The sequence below is a fragment of the Opisthocomus hoazin genome, chromosome 32, assembly GCF_030867145.1.
Source record: "Opisthocomus hoazin isolate bOpiHoa1 chromosome 32, bOpiHoa1.hap1, whole genome shotgun sequence".
Taxonomy (NCBI): domain Eukaryota; kingdom Metazoa; phylum Chordata; class Aves; order Opisthocomiformes; family Opisthocomidae; genus Opisthocomus; species Opisthocomus hoazin.
The window spans coordinates 2,018,312-2,031,314 of NC_134445.1; the positions used below are offsets into that span (position 1 = coordinate 2,018,312).

Genomic DNA, 13,003 nt, shown 5'->3' on the forward strand with positions numbered 1-13,003 from the left:
CCGCCCCGGCTCCCTCCGCCGCGGCGGCACGCGCCTCCCCGCAGCAGCAATACCGCGCCCGGGCTGGGGCCCCACCGTGGGCTCGCGCCCGCTGTACAGAGCCCCCCTCCCCCCCCCAGCCCCGGCCCCCGAGCCGCGCGCAGCCCCGCGCGCTCCCGCGTCAGCGCCACCGCCCACGCCGGGCACGCGGGGCCGGCGCGCGCAGCCTCGCGCCCGCCCCCGCCGCGCCCACGCGCCAGCCGCCCGCCCCCCGCCCCCCGCCCGCACGTGGGAGCGCATCGTGCACACGCATCGGGCCGCCCCCCCCGCGCCTTCGGCTGTAAATAGCGCCCGCCGCCGCGCGGCCCGCACGCGCCCCCGGCCCCCCCTGCGCGTGCCCGCCCCCCCATCCCGCGAGCCCCGCCCGCCCCCCCGCGTGGTGTCCCCGCAGCGATCCCGCCTTTGTACCGTGTACAGTAGATTATTTATTTTGTTATTTTGGAATAAAACTTTATTTTATGGCTTATCCTCCTGCCCCGCGCCCCCCGCGCCCGCTCCCTCCCGAAGCAAGCGCCGGCGGCGGGCGGCGGGGGGGGGGGTGTGTCTGACCCGGCCCCGGGGAGGGGCGCGGCCCCGTCGCGGTCACCGGGCGGGTGCGTGTCCCGGCCCCCCCCCCCCGGTGTCTCCCGCCCCCGCCGCTGACTCACCCTCCCCCCGCGGGCCGGGAGCCCCGCGCTCGATGCGGGCACCCCCCCGCGCCCGCCGCCTGCCGCGTCCTCGGCCCCGGCTCCACCGCACCGCGCACACCCCCGGGGGGGCCAGGGAGTCCCCCCCGCAGCTTGCACCCAGCGCAGGTCGTGTCAGTCCAGGACCCCAGCCAAGGCCGGGGGGGGTCACAGTCCGCGGGCCCCCCCGCAGCCCCCTCACGCCTGCCCCGGCCGGGCGCTGTCGTCCCACCGAGCCTCCCCCAGCCCCCAGCACGCGGCCTCGGGGCTGGGGTAGCCGCTGCGCTGCAGGGGGGGCGCGAAGGGGGGGCCCAGCGCGGGCCCCTCCAGGGGCAGCGGCAGCATCTGGTCCCAGTCGGAGCCTGGCAGCAGGTCCATGCTGGGTGCCATCCTGGGGGGAGGGGTGGTGAGGCAAGCAGGGCAGCCCCCCGGCCCCCCCCGCTGACCCCCCCATGCTTACCACCTCGGGGAGCTCTGCAGCGGCTGCTCCACCATCGCGGGGAAGGGGGCCAGCTCGGGCATCTCCTCGTCCTGCGGCTCGGGCGAGGGGCCCCCGGGCAGCGGCTGCGAGGGCATGAAGGGCCTGGGGGGCAAAGAACGGGGGGGGGGGGGGGGGGGGGGCTGACTTACGCCCTGGGGTACCTCCCTGCCCCCAGGGTGGGTGCCAGCCCCAAGGCAGAGGGGGGAAGCAGTTGGTTTGGGGGGGCTGGGGTGGGTCTGTCTGTAAGGAGCACCAGTAGTGCAGAGCACTGGGAGCACTGGTCAGCTGGGGAAGGTCTGTCCGGGCCTGCCTGCCCGGGGTGGGGGGGCAGCGGGGGGACGGGGGGGCCAGGCAGGGTGCCCCTCTCCCACCCCGCACCAGGGCTTACAAAGGGTTCCTGAAGGCGAGGTCGATGTCGGGGCGGCGGGTCAGCGCGGGGTCCATCACCAGAGGCGCGCTGCGGGGAGGAGTGGGAGCGCTCAGCGGTGGGGGAAAACCCCCCCCCCACTCCGGCCCTGCCTGGGGGGCCACCCTGCCCCCCGCCCGGACCTGCGCCGCTCTACCTGGGGAAGGAGGACCCGAGGCTGTCGGAGACCACCATGCCGATGCTGCTCTCACCGGTGGGGTAGCCCGTGGGGACGGGCTGGGGGCAGAAGGGAGCAGGGGGGCTGCAAGCACAGACACAGGGGGGTCGGGGCCCGAGGGCGGCGTGCACCCCAGCCCCCCCCAGCCCCGCACGTCGGCCCTGCCCGGGGCTGGGCGGCCCGGAGCCGGGCGCTCACCAGACGGGGCTGAGCATGGACTGCAGGCTCTCGGGGTGCAGCTCGGGCAGGCCGAACATCTGAGCCTGCGCGGCCTCGGGGGGGGCCCCCACGGCGCTCGGGGGCTGCTGCTCCCTGCAAAAGTGCATCGGCCCCATCAGCGCAGGCAGGACCTCTCGCCTCCGGCGAGGCGCGTGGGCAAGGCAGCGCTCGCTCGCAGACGCGCTCCGCTGCAGCTCGGGGTACCCACGGGGGACTCCTCGCGCAGGAGCACGTCCCCGTTTCGGCCGGGCTGAAACCCCCCCGCCCAGCAGCGACGCGCACCCCGGCCCGGCGCAGCCCAGCCCCGCAGACGGGCGCACACCCACCTCTCGCTTTCCACCGTCATCTTGATGGCGGTGGAGACGTAGCCCCGGCCGTCCTTGCCCGTCTGCTCTTCTGCTCGGAGAGAAGCACCCGTCACCCGCCACCCCAGCACGGGGCCGGGCCAGCCCTCGGTGCCAGCGCTGGCCACCCCTGCAAGCTCCGGGGCCAGCAGGACCTGGGTGGGACCCCGCGCCCCTCTTCCCTCCCACCCCCCCGCAGCGTTCCTGGGGAGGCAGAGGCGAAGCCCGGGGCCCCCCCGCTCCCACCCACTCACTGTTGTAGTGGCTCCCGAACGCCTGGTCCTTGGGGGTGTTCGGGTAGAGGTTGCGGAGCTGGCCCAGGTCGCGGATGCGGTCGCCGAGGGACCGGATGGACAGGTCCTTGGCGGAGAAGGGCTGGATGTTCTCCACCTGGCTGGAGCCTGTGGGGAGACACGGCACGGGGGTCCACCGCCTGGCCCCCACAACGCCCGACGTCCCCGGGCCACGATGACACCTCCCCTTCGCATCACCGAGAGCGGCCCCTGTCCCCATCTCACCGTCCTTGCCCCGGATGACGTGAGCGATAGTGACACCCCCGATCTCCGAGTCACTGAAGCGGAGCAGGAAGGTCCCGTCAGGCTCCGTGCTCAGGAGCCTGCAGACGTACTGCTTGCTGATGAAGCCGATGATGAGCCTGGAGGGACGGACAGACGGAGAGTGGGCCAGCGCAGGGCGGAGCGATGGGACCAGGACTCCCAGGTCTGGCCCTGCAGCAGCCATGAAAACCCGCCCGGCCCCTGGGCACCCACCTGTCTGACCAGTAATTTTTGAGGCACCTCTTGGTGAGGTCAAGGACTCCGTCAAACCACTGCCAGAAGGTGAATCCTCGACCAGGCAGGATCTCCTGGGGCAGAGACAGGGTGTGAGGCTCCCCAGTGCCATGCAGGCCCCTGCCCCACCCTGCCCAGCCCTCCCAGTGACCTTGTTGAACTGGGCCCAGGAGACGTTGCGGCTCTGGAAGTCCTCAAGGCTGGCATTGTGGTCATTAAAGATCTTCTGGGCCAGGAAGAAGTAGTGGTCCTTGAGAAGCCCCTTGGTGGTCTGCACCTCCGCCATGAACTTCAGGTTCAGCGTATCGCACATCTTCTCCCAGGGCACCCGCTCAGCCACCACGAAGGGCACGCGGTCCTGCGGCAGGGCCGGAGGGCACCAGGACAGCGGCTCACCAGCTGCCCTGTCCCGGCTCTCCACATCCCACCCACACGCCGGGGTTCCTGCTCCAGCCTGCCGGCCGCTGCCGTGGCAGCACCGGACCCAACCCCGGCAGCTCCCGTCCTCGCGCCGCAGCCCGTCCCTCCGGCTCGGGGCACTCACGATCTCGGAGAAGGCGTTGTCCCACAGCACGGTTGCTTTGGCGTTATTGTCCTGGTTCCCATGGACGATGACCACGATGGGCAGAGAGAGGACCTGGGGGTGGAGAGCGGCCCCCCCTCAGCCCCGAGGCCACCCCGCGTGAAGCGGGGTTGGCTGCCCCGGACCGTCCCAGCCCGGCGCAGGGCTCTGCACCGAGCTGTCCGGGACAGGGTGCGGGCGTCCCGCGGGGGAAGGCTCGGTGCCGGCCAGCCCCGTCCTGCGGGAGAGGGGCCGGTACCTGGAGGTGGACAGAGAGGTTGCCGGGGGTCAGGGTCACGGTGCTGCTGAACAGGACAGCACACTTCTCCTCCGTCACTGACTCGGACCCCTTCCGCTCGCAGCGCTTGATCTTCTTCAGCAGCTGGGGAGGGGAGAGCCGAGCGTCAGCCCTGGGCAAACGCCAGCCTCGGGGCCCCCCAGCCCACCCTCCTGGATGGCTCTGCCTCGGGGCCTCCCAGCAGGCCAGCAGAGCCCCCAGCCCGTCCCGCAGCCCCCGCACGACCTCTCGCCGGCGGCACTCACCACGTTCTTGAAGTTGGCGCAGCAGGTCCCGCTGGTGGGGTTGGTCTCCAGGGCCACCACGTTATGCATGATGTCCCCCGTGCTCTCGCTGGGCGGAGGGGGGGGTCAGGGGCGGCGGGGTGGTGGCAGCCCCCTCGCCCCTGCACGGGCCGGCCGGCCGCTCACCTGAGGGTGCTGCTGTAGGCGCTGAGCGCCAGCTCCCGCGCCTGCTTCTCGGTCACCATGTCGGCCCGCACCACGTAGGGCTTGGCCGATGCCTTCAGCAGCTGGGGGCCCAGCAGGAACCGGACGCTTGCCTGGAACTTGGTCTGGGTCTTCAGCACCTGCGGGGGCTGCTTCTCCACCAGGAAGGAGCTGGGGACAAGGGGAGGCACTGGTGCCCTGCACGACACCGCCGCCAGCCCTGCCCCCAACCTCTGCAGACCCACCTCGCCCCTCGGCCCCCCGCCCGCTACCTCTTCACCAGGCTGGACAGCACCTCGTTGAACCTCTCCAGGAGCCGGGGCAGCAGCTCGGCCCCCAGCTCCGCACTCGCCGCCATCACCTGCTGCTGCAGCTGGAAGTAAACCTCGACCAGGCTCTCGCATCTGCCGAGGGAACCACGGGGAAACGGACCCCTCAGCCAAAGCAGAGCCGCACCACCGCTCTCCCAGAGCCCCTCGGGCCAGCCGGCTGCCCGCTCCCAGGGGAGCAGAGGGAGCAGGAGGGTTGGTCCGGGTCCCTCATCTCTGCCCCATGCCACCTCACCTCTTCTGCAGGGGAGCTAGGTTCTCCTCAAAGAGGGCCCCGTTCCCTGCCAGCTGCTGCTGCCTCTTCCAGATTTGGATCCTCTTCAGGACCTGCTGCTTGGCCGCCTCCAGCTCTTTTATGGCCTCCAGGATCAGAGTGGGCAGCTCCTGGGGGGCAGCACCGGCCGTGGGGCTCTGCACTACACCGTACCCCTGGCCAAGACCTGCAGCCCTACGCTCCCCCCCCAGGGCACCAAGACCCCCCGCCCTGTCCTGCCTCCTTGCCCCAGAGCTGGCCTGCACCCTCCCCGCCAGACCGGGCTGCTGGCTTTGCCCCCGGTGCCCCAGACCCCCACTCACGCTCTCCGGGGGTTTCACTTCTGTCTTCAGCTGTGGGTCCCGCACGCTCCGCTGCAGAGAGGCTGCGGGGGAAGGACAGGGGCGTCCCGTCAGCGCCGGGAGCCAGCGGTGCATCGCACGCCCAGCACCGGGCGCACGCCCAGCACCGGCGGCACGCCGGCAGACCCGGAGCGAGCGGGGACCCACCCGGCCCCGGCCCCTCACCAGCGGGGCCGTCCCGCAGCGCCTGGATCTCGCGGACGCGGTGCTGCAGCCGCTGCAGCCCCAGGCTGAACTTCAGCTCCTCCTGGCGCCGGTGGAAGCTGAGGGGCAGGTGACGGTCCTGGGGCAGAGCAGGGCAGGGTGAGGGGGGCCCGGCGCCGGCCCCACGCCTCGGGGCACCCGGGGGGGCAGGGACCACCCACCCTCTTGAGCACGGCAGCCTTCTCGCCCTCCAGGATGGCTCTCAGGACGGCCACCAGCCGCAGCGGGTCCCGCCAGTAGATGTTCTGCAGGGGGGCCAAGCCAGGGTGTCAGCAGGGCAGGACACGGGCACCCCAGCCCCGGCCCCCTCCCACCCCGTTCACGCGCTTCGGGCTCCCTTCCCACAAGGAATGATGCTCAGACTCTGGGGTTTCATGACCCAAAGCATGGGACAGACCACAACTCACTGCTGCTCTGACAGACCCAGTTTACAGCTTTAAAACTACTTCAAACCATGCATAAAAAAAATTATGAATCAACTTCAAATTAAAAAAAAAATCAAAACAAAGCAAATTCTCTGTTTCTGCAAGCATCTCCTCGAGACCCCCCAGCCTGGCACCTGGGGAAGATTCTCCCCGCTGCCCTGGCCCGGGTGGATCAATGCTTTCCACCAAAAACAGGGAGAGGAATTCTCCTGCTGGCTCCGGCTCCTGCACCCCGTGCCAGCTCCTCTGGCCTTCGTGCATTTCCCAGATTAGCTACTTCCCAAAACAGCAGCAGAGCGCAAGGCGAATGGCCGGACGGCGCGCTCGGCGGCTTCCTGCGCCGGCCGGGAGGCAGCTCCGTGACCGACCCCCGCTCCTGCCCCACACCCTGACCCAGCACTGGCAGCCCTGGGCCGGCGCCGGGGCTCTGCCCGCGCAAACCCTGCCAGCCCGGGGGCTCGGGGGACAAACGGCCCAGGTCTGGTCTCTTCCCCCCCAGCCGCTGCCCTGGCCCTGCGTTTACCCATCTCGTGGGAGAGCACCGGGCTCCCACGGCCCGCGCCGTGGGGCAGCACCAACAGCCAGAGCTGCCCCTGCCTCCCGGCCGGGCTCAGAGGTGGCAGGGAGATAGGGAGAAGAGAGGGCTGGCTGTTATGGGATGAGGGACGGTGGGAGGAGGAAACATGGGAGCGTGGCTCTTCCTGAGCATTTTAAATAAAAAAAAACTAAGCTGAAACATCTGCGCATTTTCCTACAACAATTCAGAAAAGCAAGCAACAGTCTCGTTTTGGAAAACTACCCTGTTCCCCAGAAGTTATGATTAAAGCTGACCCCTTCCCAAATGTTGTATATTAAAAATGTCTGTTACCAAAAAAGCAGGCTTTCAGCCAGAACGGGGCTCTGGGAGCCAGCACCACTCAGCCCTTAACGCTAAGAGCTTCGCTGGCAGGAGAGAGAGTACAGGGGTTAAATCTGCAATCACAGAGGGTGGAAGAGAGACAGAGAGCAATTCAAACAGAACTTGGTAAAGAGAAACAGCCCAGAAAAAGAAACCCAGCACACCCATGCACACACGGCAGGAGGAAATGCAGCACAACACACGACACGGAGGAAGGAGAAATCAAACACTCCAGCAGAAAAAGGGGAACATCTGGCGAGGCCGTGGGCCTCGGGGGCTCCCCACGGGGTCAGGGGCCAGCACGGGGCCGGGAGAACGGGGCCACAGGACCAGCTCCCGGGGGGCCACTGGGCACCGAGGGCAGCTGCAAACCTGGGGGAGCTGAGGGGAACCACAGTCGCGGCCGTGACAGCCCGAGCGCTGCGGCAAGGCAGGGGTCAGCCCTGGGTCGCAAACCCCCTCCGTCACCCTGAAGCGCCCCAAAAACCCCAGTCACAGAGTCTGCATGAGCTTGCTGCTCACGGATGGTGCCGGACTTGAAACGGGTGTCGAGATGGGAACGGCTCGTGGCATCGCCCCTTCGAGCAGTGCTTGAACCAGAGAATCCAAAGCACAAAATAATGAAATCTTCCCTGGCAGCCAGCCGCGACCCCAGCGCACACGGCCCCGCGGGTCCCCGCACCCAGCCCCAGCGCACCTCGATGCTGCTGACTTGCTGGAGGATCTGGCACTGCTGGCCCTCGCTGCCGGCAGCGCTGCGGAGCTTCTCCAGCATGGCCGAGAGCATCCCGCCAGCCACGCTGGTGCAGAAGGCATCCGAGCCATTGATGAACTCCCTGGAGATGGGAAAGGGTTGGGTGGATGGGCATGAATCCTCCACCCTGCCCTGTGTAACCCCGAACCCTACACTCGCTCCACGGAGGCAGGGGATACCTGCCCTCCTGCCGTCCCGGTGCCATACCCAGCGTTGGCTGGATTTCCAGGCGAAATTTGCTATATGAACAAGGGCGAACTGTGCTCTGAGCGGGATGCGGTGGTTCCCCGGAGAGGACGCGACCTCCCGAAACCTCTCCCACATGTACACCCAGCTGCGCACGCCTGCCCGCCCACCTCCACCATGCCTCACCCCTGCAGCGTGACCCCCACCCGCTGCGCCTCGGCCCGAGCCGCGTGCTGTGGCTCCCGCAGCCGCGTGCCAGGGACCAGTCCCCCTCGCCCAGCTCCACGACACGGCCTTGTGCGCTGCTCCTCTGTCTGGAGAGCCATGGCACCTGGCCCAGCCATGGTGCTGCAATGCAGGGGACGTGCCAGGGGGCTTCCCTGCCACCTGCGTGCTGGTCGTCGCACCGCGCAAAGGAGAAGCTCCTTGGAAAGCCCGGGTGAGCCCGCAACGGGGGTAATCAACCATTGCTGTTACTATTCCCTAGGCACAAAAAGGAGACAGCGGCCGGGCTGCACCTGTGGCTGTTGCCACTGCAAACACAGACTCGCAGCAGTCTGGACCCCACGGGCACCAACAGACCCCGACCAGCCTCGCCGGGACGGCCGCACCCTCTGCCACGGGCCCGGGAGCTCCGTCCGCACCCAGCTCGGGCGCTCGGGCCTTCCCCGGGCTACACTGCGAGCGTGCCCGTCCCTGCCTGCAGCCCCGGCTCCTGGACGGGCCCCTCGGGCCCACGCTGGGGTCCTGCTCCAGCCCTGGCTCCTTTCGCTCCTGCCCGGACACCCCGTCCAGACCCTGCGCGCCTCGCCTGGGCCACGGACCAGGGCCGGGGCCGTCACCAGCGCCCGCCTCTGCCCGTGCTTTCAGAGCTGACGCGGGGCGATGGCGGGCCGGGCCCCGCTCGGCTCAGCCGGGGCGGGCAGGGCAGAGCCCCGGGACTCACCAGGGCTGGTTCTCCAGCCAGTCGGCCAGGAGGCAGCGCAGGCTGCGGGGGAACTCTGCGAAGAGGCCGCCCAGCTCCTCAGGCGGCATCTGGGAGACGAGGCTCCAGAGGGACATCGTGGCGGCCGTCACCTGCGGAGAGACGGGGCGGCGGCCGTCAGCGGGGCGGCCCGGAGCCCCCCGCCCCCGCCCGCCTCTGCCGCGGGCCGGCACCGGCGGCTCCGGGGCGGGGCGAGAGCCGCCACCTTCCCTCGGCCGCCGACCCGGGGCTGCCGGGGGGGTGGGGGGGAGGCGGCCCGGTCCGGGACCAGCCTCTCGGGCAACCCTGGGCGGGCGGGCGGCCGGCCCGCGCCCGTTCCCCGCACCTCCGGGGAGTCCCCGCGCTGCCGGTCCCGATGCGGGAGGGGCGGCCCCCGCAGCCGAGGGGTCACTGCGCCGCCCGGCCCCCCACTCCCCCCGCACCACGCTCCCCCCCCGCACCCCCCGGCCGGGGCCGGGGCCTCTGCCGCGGGCCGGGGCCGGCGTGGGGGCAGGGAGCTGCCTGCGCCTCGCGCCCCGCCGCGCGCCCCGGCCCCAACGCAAACCGCGCGCAGGCAGCGGCGTCACGTGCCCGGGCGGGCAGCGCGCTCCCGCGGGGCTGGGCCGCGCGGCAGGCGGGGGCGGGGCTGCCACGGCGCTGCGAGGCCGCGCGCGGGGGGGGGGGGGGGGAGCGTCGCCACGGCAACGCCGCGGGCAGCGCAGCGCAACCTGCGCCCGGCCGCCAGCACGGCCCCGCCCCCTGCCCGGCCGCCCCGCCCCCTCCCCGTCCCGCCCCCGCACGGCCCCGCCCGCCGCCCCCGTCGCAGCAGCGGGCGCGCCCCGCGGCCCCGGGCGGCTCGGCGGGACAGGACGGGCCGGGCCCGGCAGAGCTCCCGGCGCCGCCCCGGGGAGGAGCGCCTGCGGCCGCGGGCCCGGCCCCGGGGCACGCCAGCCCCGCGCCTCCAGGGTCCTGCCCGGAGCCGACGGGCGCGGGGCTGTGCCGCAGCGCGGTGCTCCCCGCTCCCCCGGGATGGCGGCTGCCGGCACGCAGGGAAAGCCGGCCGCGGTCCGGTGCCCTGCAGACGCAACCCCCCCCCCCCCGCGGAACCTGTATTTCTGCTGGGCCCCGGGAGGCAGCTGCTGGCGGGCGAGCCGCAGCGGGAGGGGATCCTGGGCATGCCTGAACGCGACCAGAGCCTGCGGAGATGCTGCGCTCTCCTCCTCCTCCTCCCGGCTCCCCGCCAGCCCAGGGGACACCAGCTCGGACGGGCTCGGGGGGGGACAGGCCCAGCCCCCCCGGCACAGCAGCTCCTTCAGCCCAGCCGTGCCACGTTTCCTTCCCGTCCCAACTGGTTCCCACGTCTTCCCCTTCTGCTCCCCCCGCAAAACGGCCTTTCCCTGCCAAGGCCCGGAGCGATGCCCGGCCGGGGCCGCGCTGCCTGCAGCCTTCCTGGAGCAGAGCCTGCCCGCCGGCCCCGCTGCCCGCGCAGGACCAGGCTGCGGGGCTTTGCTCTGTCCGCACGCCGCAGGCCAGGGAGAAGGGCGGTGGGCAGCCGAGACCCCGGCCGGGTGACGGAGCTGCCACCCCTGCGCGGACCCTCGCCCCGGGGCAGCCTGGCAGCAGCAGCGTCCAGCCCCGCAGCTCGGCAGTGCCGGGGGACGCGCAGCTCCCGGCCCCGCGGTGCCCAGCGCACCGACGCCAACCACGGACGCACCCGCCGCAGCTGCGTCCCACGTCTCCCACCCGCCCAGCCGCGGCGGGGCTCGTACCCCCCACCTGGGGGGCTCCTGTGGCAGCCAGCGCTGCTCCCCCCCCCCAGCAAGGGGCCAGAGCCCCCCGCCCCAGGCCTGCCCAGGGAGGCCGGGGTCGGAGCCCGGAGCAGCAGCGGGGCCCGCGCGGGGCAGGGAAACCCCGTGGCTGCGAGGCACCTCCGGCTCAACGGCGGGGCAGGATATGGGCCCGGGGAGGGGGAGCAGCCGCCCAGGGTGTGCCCTGGGCCCCCCGCCCGCTCACCCTCCCCAAGCCCCCTCGGCACAGCCGCTTTCACTTCCTCCTCCAGCCGAGGGGCCGCTTTGCCTCCTCGGCAGGGCTGGGGGTCCCCGGGGCCGGGGTTGGGCAGGAGGAGCCTGGGCGCAGGGGGGGCTCCGTGACCCCCGTGCTCCCAGCACGGGCTTTCTGCTTACTCATCGGGCAGTGGGAAAACCAAGTCCCCACCGCAGAAGCGAGAGCTGCCGCACGTCTCAGGGCTGTTACTCATCAACCACCGGCACTTCCTGGCAGCAGAACACAGCCCCCCACCCTCGGGACCACCTCACCCCCATGCCCGGGGGCCCAGGACCACGAGAGCCCCCAGCCCCGGCCGGCTCCCCTCTGCCCTCCCCACGCTCCCAGCCCAGTGCCAGGGCTGGTGGGGGAAGGAGCTGGGGCTGGCAGCTCGTGGGCACGCATGGCCCCTGGCCTCCGCGCCCCCCTCAACCCCCCGGGTGCCGAGCAGAGATTTCCCCAGGGCTTTCTCAGGGACAGATGCGCGGAGATCTCCCAGCCCTCGACGCTCGGGGCCCCCGGGCTCTGCTCTAGCTTTGCCCCTGCAGGGACACGGGCCGTGGGTCCTCGCTGCCTCTCGACGCGCCGCGGTTTCCCTGGGGTGCTGGGGAAGCCGCTGCTGCCAGCGCTCCCCAGCCAGGGCACGGGGCCGCCGTCCCGGCCGGCGAGACGCTGGGGACGGTGCTGCGGGGAGGAGCTGCAGGCCCGGCCGCGGTGGCTGCTCCCCGGCGGTGAGCGCTCTTCCAGTTCCGAGGAAGAGGAGGAAGGCCTTCCCCAGCTGGCCCGGCCCCAGCGTGACTCACAGCGCGAGGACTCTGGGCTGGGTCCGGCCCCAGCTCCCACCCCAGGAGCTCGGGGGGGGTCTGGGGGTCTCCACCACAGCCCCCGCCGGGCGCTTTCGCTTTGCCCCGGGGCAGCGGGGTCTCCACAGCCGCGTCCACTCGGCAGCCGGGCGCTCGGGGCAGCCCCGGGAGCCTCGACGCTCACCAGCTCCCCCCGAGCTCCGCCGGCCCCGCAGCCCCTCGCCCGCCCCTCCCCGCAACGCCGCAGCTAGGACTGGTCCCGGTCCCGGTCCCGGTCCCGGCCAGCGCCGGGGCTGGAGTCGCTCCGCTCCGCCCCAGGGGTACCGGCTCGGCGGCGGGGGGCTTCGCCGCGCTGCCCGGACCCCCGCGGCGGCGGGGACGTGTCCGCTGCGCAGCCCCCGCCCCGAGCCGCCCCCTCCCCGCCGGGCAGCGCCCCGCCCCGCCCCGCCGCAGGGAAACCCCCCGCCCACCGGCACGGCCGCAGCCCCCCGCCCGGGCCCGGCCCGTGACGGGGTCCCGAGCGCTCTCCCCGCGGGCGAGGCCGCGGAGGCCGTGAGCCCGCCCCGAGGGTGCCGCGGCCGGGTCCCCGTGGGCCCCCGCGCCGGGTCCGCTTCGCTCGCCCGGGCCCCGCCGCCGCCCTCCAGAGAGCGGCCACGGCCCCGGCCCCGCGCGGCCCCCCCCGCCCGAAGGCCCGGCCCGGGGCGGGAGGTGCCGGGCGGCGGAAGGGGCCCCGGCCCCGGGGCGCGTCCCCGGTGCGGCCGCGCGCCCCCGCCCCGCGCGCGGCGCCGTTACCTGGCGGGAGGCGCCGCGGGCGGGGGGCGGCCGGGCCGGGCCGGGCCGCGCGGCCCCTCACTCCATGGCGGGCGCGGCCGGGCCGGCTCCCGCGGCTGCCCCGCTCCGGCGGAAAGCACCGAGCGCCAGGAAGGGGGAGGAGACGCGCGCGCGGCGGGTGCGCGCGGGGGGGCGCCGGCACCGGGCCGGCCTCGGCGGCTCCCGGGACCCGGCGCGGGGCTGCGGCACCGGGGGGCTCCCTGGACCCGCCCAGGGCCCCCCCGCGCCCCGCAGCAGCCCCCACCACCCACCTCTCCCCTCCACGCGGGCCCCCGCACCCGCCCCACATCCGACGCCCACCCACGGCCCCGCTCCCGCCCTGTGTCGGGGCTCCCCCCCGCTGGGCCGCGCTGCCCCTCCGAGCCCCCCGCCCATCCCCGAGGACGGCCCCGGGGGTGCTCCCGGGCCGGGGCAGACCCCGCCGCGCCCACCCCCCCCGCGTCCGTCTCGCGCGTGCCAGGCACCCCCACGCCCGCAGAGCCGGGGCGGGGGTCCTGGTCCGCGCCCCGCGGGTTGAGGCCCCGTCGCGGGGTCTGAGCC

The 13,003-nt window shown here is 73.1% G+C and overlaps 1 protein-coding gene across 3 annotated transcripts; it reads right to left on the reverse strand.

The window, feature by feature from the left end:
• Window positions 1-489: 489 nt before the first annotated feature.
• STAT6 (signal transducer and activator of transcription 6) lies at window positions 490-12,509 on the reverse strand. 3 transcript variants are annotated; one of them, XM_075445824.1, is made up of 22 exons: window positions 12,425-12,509; window positions 8,769-8,899; window positions 7,580-7,718; window positions 5,721-5,804; window positions 5,503-5,638; window positions 5,317-5,378; window positions 4,976-5,124; window positions 4,684-4,815; window positions 4,394-4,582; window positions 4,229-4,316; window positions 3,945-4,067; window positions 3,668-3,760; window positions 3,275-3,481; window positions 3,103-3,197; window positions 2,851-2,987; window positions 2,587-2,733; window positions 2,315-2,384; window positions 1,968-2,081; window positions 1,749-1,853; window positions 1,574-1,642; window positions 1,165-1,287; window positions 490-1,095 (listed from the first exon to the last, which is right to left on the reverse strand). In XM_075445824.1, exons 2-22 carry the CDS (start codon window positions 8,882-8,884, stop codon window positions 903-905), a joined length of 2,571 nt encoding a protein of 856 aa, XP_075301939.1. In that variant the 5' UTR covers window positions 8,885-8,899; window positions 12,425-12,509; the 3' UTR covers window positions 490-902. The 3 variants fall into 3 exon arrangements, with proteins under 3 accessions (XP_075301939.1, XP_075301940.1, XP_075301938.1); XM_075445825.1 differs by lacking the exon at window positions 12,425-12,509 and adding an exon at window positions 9,133-9,182; XM_075445823.1 differs by lacking the exon at window positions 12,425-12,509 and having other exon boundaries at window positions 5,521-5,638.
• Between the last annotated feature and the right edge of the window lie 494 nt (window positions 12,510-13,003).